This window comes from Ochotona curzoniae, unplaced genomic scaffold (genome assembly GCF_017591425.1).
Source record: "Ochotona curzoniae isolate NIBS_2020 unplaced genomic scaffold, NIBS_Ocur_1.0 contig_3819, whole genome shotgun sequence".
In the NCBI taxonomy this organism is placed as follows: domain Eukaryota; kingdom Metazoa; phylum Chordata; class Mammalia; order Lagomorpha; family Ochotonidae; genus Ochotona; species Ochotona curzoniae.
Genome location: NW_024466004.1, coordinates 15186142 through 15202582, shown reverse-complemented (window position 1 = coordinate 15202582; position 16441 = coordinate 15186142). Strand labels below are relative to the sequence as shown.

General features: G+C 38.1%; 1 protein-coding gene across 1 annotated transcript; it reads right to left on the bottom strand.

Moving 5' to 3' along the window:
- Positions 1-317: 317 nt before the first annotated feature.
- IL17A (interleukin 17A) lies at positions 318-1960 on the bottom strand (the record flags this gene model as incomplete). The annotated part of the gene is given in 2 exon segments (XM_040983009.1): positions 318-555; positions 1731-1960. Coding segments are annotated over 2 exon segments (468 nt in total), but the record flags the coding sequence as incomplete, so codon positions are not given.
- Between the last annotated feature and the right edge of the window lie 14481 nt (positions 1961-16441).

Here is a 16441-nt window from a genome sequence, read left to right as displayed (position 1 = left end):
GAAGCAATTCATAACACAAAATTTCAAGACCCAAAGTTATCTCAAGACGCATTAAATACATAAATAACCGAAACCCTTACAAAGCAAATAAGAAACAAATTGGTATATAGTCTGTACCTTCCTTTCGAGGGAGAGGGAAAATAATTCATATCCCATTTCAGAACTGAAGTGCTGCCTGTGGAATTCAATTGGATGAACAGTTTTAAGAACCTCGTGAATTTGGTTAACAGTGGGACTGGGTTTTTTGAAGAATGAAAGTTCCTGAGCATCTTGAAAGTGTAACTGCTACAGGCAGTTTTGGGTCTGGCTCCAAGATCTTAGGCAATTTGGCGAACCATGGGGGTGACGCAGGTACATCCAACAGCCACCAGCATCTTCTCCAGCCGGAAGGAGTTGGGACAGTGCTGGGACTCCCTTCGTAGGACCAGGATCTCTTGTTGGATGAGGACGGAGTTCATATGTGGGTCCACCTTTCCCTCAGCATTGACACAGCCCAAGTGGCGGCACTTGGCCTCCCAGATCACACGGGGGTATCTCTCAGGATCCTCATTGGGGCTGCAGGGGAGACAAACACAAGAGGAAAGTAAATTCTCCATACTGAAGAAGGATATTTAATAAGAATAAGTGAAGGGGGATACATTTATAGCATCACAAAAATCTTTAGGTGATGCTAGTCTGAAGAACTTTGAGTGAAAACGTGGGTTTTTCAAACACAAAAGTGTTACAGTCTTTCTTGTTTTTAGTTTCTTGGAAGAATGAGCAAAATAAGAGATAGGGTATGGAGAGGCCATGAACCTGACACAAAGGTTAATTTTTTGGGTACATCTGAGAGAGAGAGAGAGAGAGACAGACAGACTGAGGATAGAATAGATTAGAATCATTTGGGAACAAGATAGCTATTTATCTGTTTAGATAAAATCAATTTTTGAAAGAGAGAGTGCATCAAAATTTTGTCAAGGGACAGAACCTAACCCTGGTGTTCATGTCTGGAAAAAAAGTGCTCAAGTCCACAACCTTCACAACCTTCTTTCTTCTCTCTTGTTTCTATGAATAATTTGCTTTAACTTTTTATTTGATTTAACTATTTTTAGCACTGCAGGGAGGAGACAAAATTCTTTGAAGGGAATTGTAAATATCATAGAAGTGATACTTATTTCATAAAATTAAATAATCAGAGTATATCTCATATGGGGTGTAAATAGTATACTAGATACACTGCTGGTATTAAGTGTGCTGGAATTACATACTAAGATCTAACTCAGGAAGCAGGAGCACCCCCAACATAATACTTCTTCCACTAGGATTCTAACTGTATTTTTTTTAAATGTTATCAAAGCAAGACACAAAATTCCTGGGTCACTAATTTTCAGAAAATGAATAGTAGTTCTGATATAATTCAAGATTTAATCCCTTATAATAAGCCCTTCTAAACATGTTTTGGTATAAATCAACTGTAGTCTTGGGATCTCATAAATCCTAGAATAATGACTATCATTAGTTGGGATGCAATTTTTGTGTTAGTCACAATGATATCTAGCAGGACAGGTGTTCCAATGGGGAAAGAGGTGTTCTGTGCTCTGTTAAATCTGTAGAATGAAAGTTTGAGAATCCTTGCTCTGCACAATATCCCTTGCCTGATGAGTCTCCATGAAATAAGATCACCCTCAAAATGAGGTAAATGGCATTCAGATGTACAAGAGTATACAGGTTTTTCTGGGACCCTTACGTACTGAAGATTCCAAGGTGAGGTAGATCGGTTGTAGTAGTCTGAGGACTTTCTGGAATTTCTGCTCTGGTTAAGGATGCTCAGGTTGACATTCACATTCTGGGGGAAGCTATTGTCTTCAACATTTGGACATCCTGGGTTTTGTGGCATTGCTACGCCAACCTTCACTGTGGCCATCAAACATAGCAGCAGTAGCAGCAACTGCAGCTAAATAGAAAAGGAGAGAGAGGCAGGAGACAAGATTAGTGTGTGGTTTTATTTGACAGTTTAATTTTGATCATGATTATATTGTTAATCGTAGGACATATACATCTGTTGGTCAATCTGTAACAAGTTTTTAGATTATATAAATAAAACATAGGTTATCTGACCAGAAACAATGATAGGATTATGGAGTTCTGCTATTTATTTTTCCCAAGCAGTTTTCGATGTTCTTCCTTTGTCCTAGGAAGGACACATCATACATTGGATGCCAGTAAATAAAAACTTCAAGTCATGCTATGTTGTAAGATTGTTAGCACATTCATCACTGACAGGTCTGTGGGAAAATAATGACCTCAGATTTCTAAGGGAAATGTCCTTCTGCATGTTCTCATGCTCAGTGTTCTGGGGAGTCTGTGTGAAGTGCATCTTGGAACAGATGGCTGTAGAAGATCCAGATGTTCTCACAGTATTCATGTTAGAAATGATGGCGGTATACTCAGCAAACACCCAACTATAAAGTGGACCCAACTTACATTTTCTTAGGTATACTTTCTGGTTATTTAAAATTTACCATGAATTTTGTAACATAATCAGATTTCAACAAAGAGATTTTAAGTTAAATAATTAAAAGTATAAAGCTTATTATTTTAAATTATGGCTATATATATGCGTACACACACACACATATATATATAAATGTACACATTTAACTATAGTAGTTTTGATGTACCAAGTTATGGAATAAGATAACGGAAATGATGGTTGCTGCCTTGGCTTTCAACTCCTTAAGGACAGTGACTTCCTTTATTACAGATTAAAGATGCCATAAAATAATTATATTACATCCTTGGTACTCAGAAAACCAGATTTTCAAGAAACATTTTTTTTTCTTACTGCATATCACGTGATGCTTTTTATGTGGTTTAGCCTCAATATAGCTATCTTTCAGTTTTAATCTCATCTTTCAAACTGATATGCATCAGTTCTTAAAAATGCTGCACAATGACTGAAGTATCTACCAGATTTCATTTCCTATCCTGGATCTCCTTAGCAAGATTGCAACATGCAAGTCCAGTACATAAATACTGTCTGGTCTAAAGTAATGAGCCCATGTAATATTGGTGCAGACTCACCAGAGATGAAATCCTCTTGAGAGACATTTTTGCTTCCCTTGATCAGCTGGGGCTAGATGAGCTTGTATCTGTTGTGAGATGGACAAAGTGTGGCACTCCATTCTCTTTTTATAGGTCTTCACTCCTTCTGTGGTCAGTTACGTTGGTGTGTCAGAGCGGGTTCAGGAGTAACACCATTTTAGTTAAAAGTTCCATCCTTGATTGAGGTCAGAGAAGAACCTCCCCTTTGTGACAGGCAATCCTGTCACACATCAAAACGTTCACGGAAAAATAAACTAAAAGTATGAGTTTATTTGGATGCAAAAAATTTTTGCTGCAAATTTTATTCCATAATACTTGGAAAATACATATACAAAAAAACTACATTTCAGAAATTTCTTTTGCATCAAAAACTCATACTTGCAATTCTTTTTTTTCATGAATACTTTGAAGTCTTTTCGAATCTTCTTTAGAAGGAAAATGGGAGAGTAGAAGTAAATGCTTCTTAAGACTACATCTTCTCTCTTTTTTACATCTTCTCTTTATTCATGAAGGTATTACTACTTGAGGAAAGATGCTTAGCTACGGGTTAATACCTATTGATGAACATATGTTATGAGGGAACTTCAAAATGATTTTGGGAAATGGAATTAAAGATAAATTTGTTTTGGTGTAAAAAATTTTGAACTCCAGACATATAAGGAATATAAAAAAAAACTGAGTTGATGAAGTTATATTGAGGGCTGAAGAGGAGAATGGAAGTAGGAAATAGAGGGAAGAGGGAGGACAGGCCCTTTGTCCCTTTCTCCTATTTTTCCCGTTGTCTCTTCACCCTTAGGAAGATGATAATCCCTTGCCGATGTCATCCTCAGTCACCATCGTAAGCAGTTCCTTGAACTGAATTTCCTCTGTTGCAAAATGCTTGTTTTGGCTTCTGTTTCTCACTCAGTAGATCTTGATGGATTCATGGGCTAGGCCACAAACAGCTGAAAGTAATGATTGTGGATGACCTTGAAGCCAAAGCAGCTAGAGCTGAAGTATCTTCAGCTGATTTCCTAGCGCTAGGATTGACATTACAGTCTCCCTATAATCCAAGATAGGAGTCACTTTTTCTCCTTCAGGTTTGACCATGTAGGCCCCAGAAGCTGTAGAATTTTACAGTGTCTACCGTATCCAGGCTACTGTTGTTCCTCTTGTTTCAATAGTCACTTTTCTCTTCCCAATTGATCTGCTTTAATATCACTACAGTAATAATTCTTGCAGGACAGCTCTGATGGTGTCTTTTATTTTCCTGTTGGCTTGTATACAGAATGAATGTGAATTCCTTAGTTGCTGAATGGGGTCTTGTTACGATACTATCTCTAAAACACCTGTCCTTTTTCTGTCTTTTTCTGTCCTGTAAGGTTCTGTTCATCCATCTTTTCCAGGTTTAGAGGTCTCTCCTAATGACCTCAGTTGGAGAGAACAGCTCCTCCTAAAACACATAGCTCACACTTAACTCTCTAGCTTTCATTTTGCATTGCCTCTTGTTTAGCTTTAAAAACATGCATACATATACATATACTATCCTGTGAACCAAGCAGCCTCTTGGTTGATGAGGGGCTTATCTTGGAGCTCTGGCCTCATGTGACATGTTAAACACAGAATTTTTTTAGGTAAAAGTGTTCCTATAAGGATCCTGGGTTTGGGTCTGGGATAGAATAGTAAGGTTGAGGGTTTTTTGTCGAGCTCAGGAGTTTGTAGAAGAGTCTGATATTTGCTAATTATAATATTTGAGACCCAGTGGAAAACTTTATGGTTTTAAGATATCAGTTACCTGGCAGGGCATGTGTATAATCATTTCATGATCCAAAGTCTACATTGATGCAGCTCTGACTAAAGTGTCCCTAGATGTAAATCCCAAAGGCAGTGAGGCTACACTTATTCCATTGGGTTAAGGGTTTTGAATAACTATGCATCTAAGTCCTGGGAGAGTCCACAGCAGGGACACACAACTAAAATGGTTTTTCTCGTATCTGCCAATGCTGAAGCAGGATTCATAGCTGGAGCCTGTTTGAGGACTCTCATTACTCTCCATTTCCAGGCTCCATTTTAAAGGATCTTTATTTTAACCACCTAAAGCCTCATAGCCCAAATTGGGATATTCAAATTTGGCAAAAATTTGTCATGCCCAGTAAAGGGTAGAGTTAGTTTTGTTGATGGGGCTGTTATATTTCAAACAAGGCCATTGCAATGATCTGTTGGGAACTTTGTTTCAAGAGTAAATATAAGTCCTAGGAATTGGTCCCTTTCAGAGGAAGTCTGGGTTTTAAGAGGAAAGGCTTTATAGCTATAAAGAGGCCACCTTTTATGATATCATTATAATATTTGTCCTTGAGATTCCTCCATTTTGAGTGCATATAAGCAAATTATCAACATAGTGCAACAATGTACTATCTTACCGGAGCTGCAGGATGGACAGTTATTGATTCCAAGCCTATCTAAACAAATGTGGGATTCCCTGGAGCACTTGGGTATAGGCATCCAGATCAGCAATGTGTAGTCTGAGTGGAAAGATCCTGCTATTCTAAGGCAAATAAAAACTGTGAATTAGGGTACCCTGGGATATAGAAGAAAATATTATTGAGATGTAGCATTGTAAACCAGCAAGCATCGGAGAGGATCTGTCATAAGAGGCCACACAGAATACAGACAATAGGGACTTAGGGGTTACTACCTCAGAGATGGCTCACAATTCATTCCTCATCTGGTAGGTGCTCCCTTCTTTCTTTACTGACAAAACTGATACGTTGCACAGTGAGTTGCCAGGAAGCAGTAAGTCAGTGATCAAGAACTTATCAATAATGGGTTTGTAGGTCTCTTCAAGCCTCTTGCTCTAGGCAGCACTACAATTTTTTGAGGAGGAGATTAGAGGTCCTTTAAATGAATTCTTATGAGATCTGCAGATAACAATTTTTCTGGGGTGAAGATGTCTCATACTTTTGGAGGGATTGTTGGAGAATAAGGAGTGAGGTTATTAAGGACTAAAGTGCCAAAAAAGGCAAGAAAGTTCACTTAAGTGAAGGTCAGTGCAAAGTTTTTTTTTTTTTTTTCATAATTTTCCTTCTGAGTTAAGGGTGAGGCAATTTGGGTAGTCAAGAAAGGTAAAAGGACAGGTATTTTCTGCAATATTAAAGACTAGGTGACATATCCAGACTTGAGTTGTCTGTATATTCTGGAAAGGATGATTTAATGTTAAAAGGTGAATCAGGGATTGTAGTAATGGCAAAATTTATGGCCCCTGTGTCAGCTAACAACTCTGTTCAGTTACCTGCCATTCTGGAGGCTCAGTCATGTAGATGGAAAAAAATATCATAGCTAGTATAGCTTCTGGGCTCATTAGCAAAGAAGGAGGGAGTTACTCCTTTCTGTTATATTAGGTCCTCATAGTCAGCAGACAGAATGAGTGGCATTTATTGTTCTCTTCGATTACCTTATAGTTAGGGTCCTTGGTTATACAATGACCCTCCTGTGAAGGAGAAAAGAAAATTCCCACCTCCAATGTCCCTGTTGTTTCTAAATCAGGCAGGATTCAGGAGGCAGAATATGGCAGTCTGAACTAATATGCCCTAATAGTGGCAGCAGAAGGAAGTACTAAGTGACCTGCTAGGTATTTATCCCTTAGCCTCTGGGTTTCCTTTGGGCTCTAGGAAACTAGAGATGGTAACTACCAAGTACTGGCCTGTCATCAGTTCTTGAGGTCTTCTCCCAGTTGTTGATGACCTTGAAGGCTATATCCTGTAAATTGTGAAGGGAATCTGTGGTCCTTGATCTAATTTATGAAGTGTTTGTGTGGTATCTGATAAATCTTCACTAATGAAATGGACAACCAGAGTGGCAAAACCTCCCTGACTTTCAATGTCATAGGATATTTTCACATGGTTGCAGACTGTCCAGAGTGAAATAGGCCAGAGTTTTCCCTAGCCTCCTTCATAGCCTCCCACAGTTTGCTATAATCAACAGGTTCCATATGGGATTTTTCATGCTCTCAATTAAGGATGTGATGAGGTAATGCCAATATTTCCTACTGGGATCCCTGTCCTAATAATTTCATAGGGTTCTGTGTCTTGTACTACATCTTTATATAAATTTCTATTCTGAGGGCTGCAAACATGAGCCTAATTAGCCCATTGTTGGGGCCAGGGACCAGATATTAGCTTTTCTTTATGTGTGCAGCATGTGGTGAAGATAAAACAGACATCCTTACAAGTGAAATCCAAGGCTAATGAGAGTCTCTGGAATAGTTGTGTGATGCAAGAAAGGTCCTGGTTAAAAGGGCCAACTTTGGAATAGGCTGGAGATGGGAAAGTTTTCATTTCCCTATTTGATACTTTGCTATTGGGTAAGACGTGATGTTGGGAAATGAGGAGAGCAATGTCTTAATGATTGTAAGCATTACCTGTCCTGACTCATGAAGGGGAAATAGGGTCCTGAAAGGGCAAATGAGTTGGTTCATTTTGGGAGAGTGGTTTCGGGTTAGGTAAAGCAGAGGATCATATAATATGTCAGAGTGGTCCATGGGCCCATGAAATTTAGTGAAGTGTACTCCCTAGTATTTGCATATGTTGAAGTTTTGTGATATGGCCATGAAGCCTTGAACAAAAGGGATGTAATATTATTTGGGAAGATGAGATCAAGCTAAAGTGCAGGAATGCAGCAGCTAAGAGTTATGTTCAAGGGCCCACCACCTTCTCACCACACCTGCCATCCCAGAAGTTTATATTTGGAAAGACATTATAATGAAAAGCATAAGCTTTTATCTTAGGGTTGGGTTTCAAGGAGACTCCAGTTCTTTAGAATGTATCTCACAAATGAATCACAAGGGATGGATGATTATTGTCCTGTTCTTCAAATTGGCTCACCAAGGTGAAAAAAAAAAAGGCTCAAGTAAGGGGCTACCAGTGCAGATCCGTTCTGGGATGTCCCACTAAAAGGGAGACACTCAATTTAAATGGCTTTCCATTTCAAAGAGGATGTCTTACTTCCTGAAGCATAGCTTTAGTACTCATTGGCTAAGAAGATGCCCTGGCATATCCTCTTTTAAAGAGAAGGTCTTTGATACTGGGTAGCCACTGTAAATTTGAGGGGAAAAAATTGTATTCATCCTTGAAGCATCAAATCTTTCAGCTTAGGATGGTTCTGAATCAGATGGTTAGCCAAAGGATGGAGACCAGTATACTTTCAACTTTTGTGAAGGACAAATGGAGGCTGTCAAGATGGAATTGAATGGGTTCCTATCCCCAGGGTTGCAGGTACTAAAAATCCAAGCACATAGTCTTTTGATTCCACCAGACAGTGGTCCTGACCATTAACTGTCAGTTGCCCAGACAATGGCAAACATAAGGGCCTGAGACAGAGGAAGAGGAAGGGATAAAAGTGTTCATGGCCCAACTATGATTGTGCTGCCTAGAGACTGCAATCCAAGATACATGTCAAGCAATCTGTTATTCACTAGGGCCTTTATGCATATGCGGCGTTTGCCTTATTGCCAGAAATTTTAGCTAGTGACTTCCTTTCTGCTAGATATTTTGTCAAACAATTGTGTTATCATTAGGTGATCAAATGACCTCTCTATCACATTTCTTTTAAAATAAGGGTGGAAGAAGGGCTGGCATTTTGGACTAGTGAATTGAGCCATTGCTTGTAATGCCAACTTCTCATACTAGAGTGCTGATTTAAGTCCTGGCTGTTCTGCTATTGATCCAGCTTTCTGTTAATGGGCCAGTAAAGGTAGCAGAGAATGGCTCAATCACCTGTGTTCCTGTAACGTACATAGGAGTCCAAGATGAAGTTTCTGAGTCCTATCTTCTGGGGTGGTAGAATGGGAAGGAGTTTGTTTTCCAGGTTTGTCTGCAGAAGCATCTGGCTTAGTTGGGATTGCTGTCATCTGAGGCAGAATGAAGGCTACGCTGTGTTGGAGTGCATAGGACACAGGACGAGGCCGTATACTTTTGTTTTTATTTGGCTCTGTGTCCTTTGCTTTGTGAGACTTAGTTACCTCCTTTGTAAAATGTGCCTTGACATTAGCTAGTCTTTGATTATTTATGAAATTTTGGAGAAAGAAATACTCAGGAACATGTAAGACTTTTTGCAGAAAGCAAGTCATAGAGAATATATGGGAGCAGTTAAGTTAGGCATGATGATTTTTCTTGGTGATTATTTTTAGGTTTATTGATTTGGTTTCTTTGGGGCCTTGAACCAGGTTACCAATCAGAATAGGAGGCTGCATATTGAGCACTGAAAGCTGGGTAGCTTGGGAGAAACTGTGTAACTGTAAATTGGAACATGTGCCCAGGAGCCACACACACTTGCGTAGAGATGATAATGGTGCAATGTTTGTTGGTTTATTAATTTAGCAAAATGGCTTTCAAGGCTCCTTGAAATTATTAGATAATTAAACAGTATTTCTTTCTACGTACAATAGAGATTAATATAAATAATGGTAGAAAAAAGCCTTTTTTAAAATCTAGGAGAGAGTATTATAGAGTCATGTCTAATTATGATATAAAAGTAATAGTTACTAAATATAAAATAGATTCATAAATAATTTTGATGGGGCACACTGAGAGACTGATTGCTTTAAAACTTTTATTTTTCAGCATCGGAAGGAGATGATTATTCATTAATATGCATTTTAGTATAAGGACAATGCATAACCAGTGTAGCATTTTGCTTAATGCTGTGCACTCATGAGGCAAGACTTCTCTCTTGCTTTTGATCTGATATGTAGAGAGTAATGAGTGGCTGGAGAGAATTCTCATGAGTTTTAAATCTGTAACATGGCCTTTTGAAAATGAACCAGCATGCAAAGAACAATGTCGAAGTTTAAAAGAAAGAGATGATGTAAAGAGAGAATATTTTCTTTTTTAAAATTTATTTTTATTGAAAAGTCAGATATACAGAAAGGAGGAGAGACAGAGAGGAAGATCTTCTGTCCGATGATGATTCACTCCCCAAGTGACCCCATTGGTTGGTGCGGTGCTGATCCGAAGCCAGGAGCCAGGAACTCCTCCAGGTCTCCCACACGGGTGCAGGGTCCCAAAGCTTTGGGCTGTCCTGGACTGCTTTCCCAGGCTACAAGCAGGGTGCTGGATGGGAAGTGGAGCTGCAGGGATTAGAACCAGAACCCACATGGGATCCCGGTACATTCAAGATGAGCATTTTACCCATTAGGCTACCACAGTGGGCCTGAGAGAATATTTTGAATAGATAACTGTTCAAAACTGTGGGGGGTTTGTAAAGTCAGGATTTAATTGAGATCAAGATTTAGACATGGTTTGCTGTGATCTTGAGTATGTATCCTCAACTTGAAGATTTCAATTTGAAACTACTATTTCATACCAGAGCTTCATCTCTGAGATTAAAAATAGTGTTTTGCAATAATTAGAATGTGATAAATTGAAATGGCAGTTTTAGTATCCTCGCTGAAGTGTTATGGTTCCTCCCATACATCTGCTGGTCTCTATTCGCCATGGCTCTGGCATCCTGTAGTAGGAACTGATGGTGACAACACTGCAGGAGCAGGTGCAAGTTTCACCTGAAATCCTTGGGAGATTCCTTCTTTATATGACATGATGATGAAATACATGACTAACTATACAATCATTTTAGCTGATTTGTTCATGATCGGGTAAGGACTTAAAGTCAAGAAGCAGAATATTTTATCAACATTAAGATTCTGTCTTGTCATCATTGGCAGTTGTGTCTCTGGTCCAATATTCTCCCCTGGTAAACACTGTTACTATTCTTTCCTCTGCTACAACATTTTGATAGTTGTCCTATCTAATTTACGCCAAGGTTTCCTAATGTGATGGGAGCAGATCACAAAACTCTTTGGGCATCATTAATAGTAGACCTTATTTGTACAGCCCGGAGAATATGGATCAGTTATGATGTTATCTATGCCTGGCATTCCTGGTGACTTTGTGGGTAGTGTGTAATGCCTTTAGTACCTGCTTCCCAGGCCAAAGTACTGAACTAATGCCTAGAAGGGTTAACTAGATCAATCCATACTAAAAGATGCGTCAGCTCACAGGGTCTCGGGGGAAATGCTACCCACCAGTGTTTCCCCAATCTCTACATTGAAATCTACAAACAAATCATACAAGCATGTCAATTTCTCCTTTGAGTAATGACTACTGATCTTATGGAAACCAAGACTCGCTTATGCGAGTTTCTCGGTAGTCTTTTACTGAAACACTGATTTAAAATGGGTCAGAGAACTTTCCATTTTTTTCAAACAAATGCATTTAGAATTAGACACCTAAACATTAGCAGGTATATGCAAATTTGTTTTATGAGTGGCTTTTCTTTTGGTAATAATGACTTCATCTTATACTGTCAGAATAAAGGTCAGCAAGTGACTGATCTGAACGGATGTCACTGAAAAGTAAGGCCTAAAATGAAAAAGAAAACCAAACCGCATACTGTGGTTGGAAATCAAGTTATCAGCTGTATTTATTTTTAGCAATTTGGAATTAATAGGATTTAAAAATAATAATTTATCTGTTATAACCATTATAATATGTTTGAAACATTTTACTCTCTTTTAAACTTTTTTTTCTGTGTGTGTTTGTGTGAATTAAATAGATTGGCTGGCTGCCTAACATCCTGAGAAATGAGCAAAAAACTAACAATTGCTTACTATTTCAAGTTTTTCATTTTTTCTTTGACTGTCTGTGCCATTTCTTTGTAGCAGTGACAATTCTAATAGTTGGGTGTTAAGTAGAATTATTGTGTTCTACATTTGCAAAGAGTCTGGATTTACTTGAACAGTAGCGTTGTCTAGTCATAAAAGGAAAGAGAAAGACATATAGGGTTATGCCGGTTGGTTGCATAAGTAGAGTGAACTTTATGAGTTCATCACACTTGGAAATTATGACTATTTTAGTGATAGTTGACCTCAGAGCGAGCAATTTTGACTTGGAGATTAAAAAAAGACCTAGTGACAAGACCTATTAAGATAGGTTAGGAGGATAACATTTGCTTTGGTGTTATAATAGCATGGAATATTCAATTAAAATGGTTAGAGCAGATAAATTATAAAGACAAATATTTTATGATTCAGGCCTCTCTAAGTGGCCATGCTCTAGTTTGTTCTTTCCTGTGTTAGAGAAAGGAGTAAATCTTTTGGTATTTACTTTTCTATCAAGCTTTCCTTAACAAGCACTATGACTTGAATATGATTTGTCCCCCTTAAATCATGCACAAGTTAAACCCAAGTAGTATGTTAATGTTACTAAGAGGCTGGAAATGTTATCTGGTGTTTAGTGGCTGCCGTATTGCACTCTTTTGAATAAAAGAAGGACCCCAAAATGAAAGTGTTAAATATACATTAACAACAAGATACTGGATTCTCTCCCATTGCCTATACCTACAATGTCATGACACATGTAAATAGCAGAATGTTGGAATTTTGACTGTAGCTGTAGGACTATTGTAAAACTACAAGGGGAAGTGGGGATGGCGGAGATGAAAGGCAATGGAGGAGAAGGAGGGATGGAAGGACGCCCTATACCTAAAACCAGTGTAGTGGAAAACAAACAGACAAATTAAGAAAAGAGAAATGAGACGTTTGGGATGTATCAGTGAGAATAAGTCATTAAGGTAAATTTCCCATGGCCACTTTTGGGTGATTTTGTGAAGGGAAGGATGGAGCTCATGGTTGAATCTTGGTGGCTTTGTGAGGAGACAGAGTGCACACAGGGACATGTGCACTTCTGTCTGCCACGATGCATACAAGCCAGTGGGTGGGGGTTGTTAGCCTTTCTCATGCTGTTTAAGACTTTGAATTTCTATGGTTGTGAATCAAGTAGCCTGCCTCAAGTATTTCATAATAGTATTTAAAAACCAACCAAAGCAGTAGGAATAAATTGAAGCTGATCTGCTCTCCACAGCTTTATTAAGGAAAGTTTGAGTCTTATCTATAAGAATATAAATGCATTGTACCAAAATTCGTTCACAGAAATATGAAAATCATGTCCAGCAATACAAATAACACTTATGATAAATTTATGTAGACTTAAGAAACTTTCATTTTGTATTATCACAGGTCAAGAGTCATTAAAAATTATCAGTAAAATATTTACAACAGAAAGGACAAAGACTGTATGAGAAACAGTGGTCTGACATATGGTTCGTAAGGAATGTCAGTGATATAAGTATTGTCACATCAAAAAGCAATAGTCTTTTGTGCTTGACCATTCCCTTATTTCTTCTTTACAACTTGCATAGGATACCAGTATCCTAATCTGCATACAAGATAACACTGTTTTCCTGAGCTTTAGTAGTTGGCACAAGGTTATGGTCAGTGGGTTGTGACCCTGATCCAGTTACAGCTAACTCCCAAGTCCATGGTCTTTTAATTGCAACAGACCCCAAACACTGATAGTTGGAAACCTTTTAGAAGTTAATTTAGGAGCTATCTTTCTAATATTTCTAAAGTTTCAAAAATTATTTTTGGTTTACCTATTTGATGGTACCACCTTCTTCATTTATTAATATCCATTTTTTATACTTTATTAACAATTTTCTCAAACACTACACCTGTGTTCAGACTAAGGCAAACAAAACATGCATGGTTTTATAATTTTCTTAAAGTAGATATTCCATAAAAGTAACCAAAGGAAGATCAGAGAGAGATGCATATATAACTACATCTCACTGAGGATCAAGTGAATTAAATTTGCTTCAATTATTTTTCTAAAAAGGAGGATTATATATAGTAGAGTATAAGTTTGAGAGCCAGCAGGAAATTCTCATGTGACTTCACATGATCTCCTATAATGAATCTCACATAATGAATAAAATTGATTTTGTTCGGAAAAACTAGATCATTATAGTAATAATGCATTTGGGGTATAAAAGAAAAGTTTATGCAGAGTTTTAAATATTAAACCAGTTTTGAGTTAAATCTCATAACCTCATACAAAGTGTAAGATGACACCAGATAAAGAAAATCTAATTTTGAATACTTTGTGATATCTGTACTTTAAAATATCTGACTAAAATTTCATGTACTATTATTTACTTACTTACCCTAACATCAGTGCATTGCAAATTGGCTCTAAATTATTCATTATTAACCAATATAATGATAAAAATCTTATTAGCTAGATCTTTGCTCATATTCTTATGATTACTGTGGGAAACATATGGATTTTTTAACTGTGGCCTGTATTTTGTTAAAAATATTCCTTGAAGACAATCTAATTTTTCCCATTTTTTCTGTACTTAACTGAGGGCCAGATATTTGGTTGCTTAGAACGCTTACAGCCCATTTTGCAGTGCCTGGATTTGAGTCCCATCTCCACTGATGATTCAGACTTTCTGCTAATGTGCATCCCAGGAAGAAGGCTGTGATAGTTGGTCTATGCAGTTGGGTCACTGACACTGTAATGGGTAACCTGGATTGAATCCTGGGTTCCCAGCTTTGGCTTGGCCAAGCCATGGCGGCTGTGGGCCTTTGGGGGAGTGAGCCAGCTGTTTCTATATCTGCTTTTATGTCTCTTTTTCTTTAAACTAGGGAAAATAAAAATTGTAAAAAGGAAAGTCAATTGTGATAGATTAAGCAGAGTGAAACTGGGGAACTGATTACAGGCTATAAAAATGTCTGAAAGAGACAGGGGCAGAGATTGCAGAAGGGATTTAGGAAGGTACTAGAACAAGAGCTAGGAAGCAAGCAGAGGTCAAGGTGATAGCTGTCTTCACCTCTCAAGCTCCCTCTTCCCCAGAACTACATCATTTCCCTCTTTCTGCAGGTTCCTGCTTCTATGGGTATCTGAGTTTCCCAAGATCCTGTATTACTAGAAGTACTATGATAGACATTTCTCCTTCCAAGCCATAATTTGAGGAGAGCCTGATTACCTTGAATCATGTATCTCAACAGTTATGCTAGGATAGGATTAAGTAGCATAAGGAGGGCTTCTGGGGTCCCACCTTGTGGTTAGGCTGGCCTATGCTTGAAGAAGAAAGTTGTGGATAGTTGTGGATAGGCAGGTATCCTAAAAGATGTATATACTCAAAGTAAACTTCGTCCTGCAACAGACAAAAAGCACACACATAGCAAAGCAATTTTTTGCCTCTAAGATATTAAATCATGGCAAAGATGCTGCCGCCAGCTTTTAGAAATTTATTTTTCTTTAGGCTGAGTAATACTATGACTTTTATTTTGTTTATGGTATTATGCTTAAATTATGTACAGTTTATATATATGCACATGTGTATTCTGTAATTTATAAATGTATATGTGTATATATACATTTTTGTCTATCTCAAAATTTTAATTCTCAGCATGGTGAAAAATACAAATGACAGATTTCAGCACATGCTTGCTATCCTTTCAGGGTAAGGACAGACCTTTATGTCACCTTTAAAAATAGTTTATATACTTTATGTATGTCTGTGTAGGTCCTGCTGAACTTATGTGGTTTTTAGACTTTGGTAAAATCTGCTGCATAAGGCTTTGTAACCAGTGTGGTGAACCTAACACCTAACGGTGAGAGACAGGGAGCCAGGGCCCCATCTGGGCTAAACACAGCATTTGCTAGAGATGATGAGTAAACAACCATTGAGGAAGTGGTTGGCAGATCATTTGACACAGGTGAGAAAAACCTCTCATCTCCTGCCTTTATGCTTGTTACTAGAGAAACTTGGGGGAATCTGGTGCACCCATAGTAACACTCTATTTTGTTTGGGAGCCTGAAGTTTTGCAGAATTATGTTGCCCACTGCCTATGCTAATTAATCACTTATCTCCATCCATCCCACCACCTATCCCTCCATCCATCCATCCATCCACCCATCCACCCATCCCACCCATCCACCCATCCCATCTATCTATCCAATAGTTCTTTGAAGAATTATTGTATGAAAAGTACCATGAATACACAGCTTTAGAAAGAACACTGGTTTAGACACATTCAGTTGGTTCACAAATTAATAGAAAAGTTTTGATTCTGTTGTGTAATAGCTATGTGACCTTATTCAAGTTATTAAATGACTCCTTGTTTTTAAAATAGTAGTAAGAGAGGGACGGCAGGGTGGCATAATAGGGTACTGTATGTAGTCCTGAATGCTCCACTTCTGACCTAGCTCCCTGCTTAAGGCCTGGGAAAGCATCAAAGGAAGGCCCCCCTGCATCCATGTGGGAGACTGAGAAGATGCTCTTGTCTTCCAGCTTTGGTCAGGCTCACCTCTAACCATTGTACCATTTGGAGAATGAAACAGTAGATGAAAGATCTCTCTTTGATTCCTGATCCATATCCTTATCCAACGCTTTCAAGTAAAATAAATAAATCTTTTAAAAATGGCAGTAAGAACAATACCATTTACATTGTAAAGTTTTTGTAAGATTAAAGTAG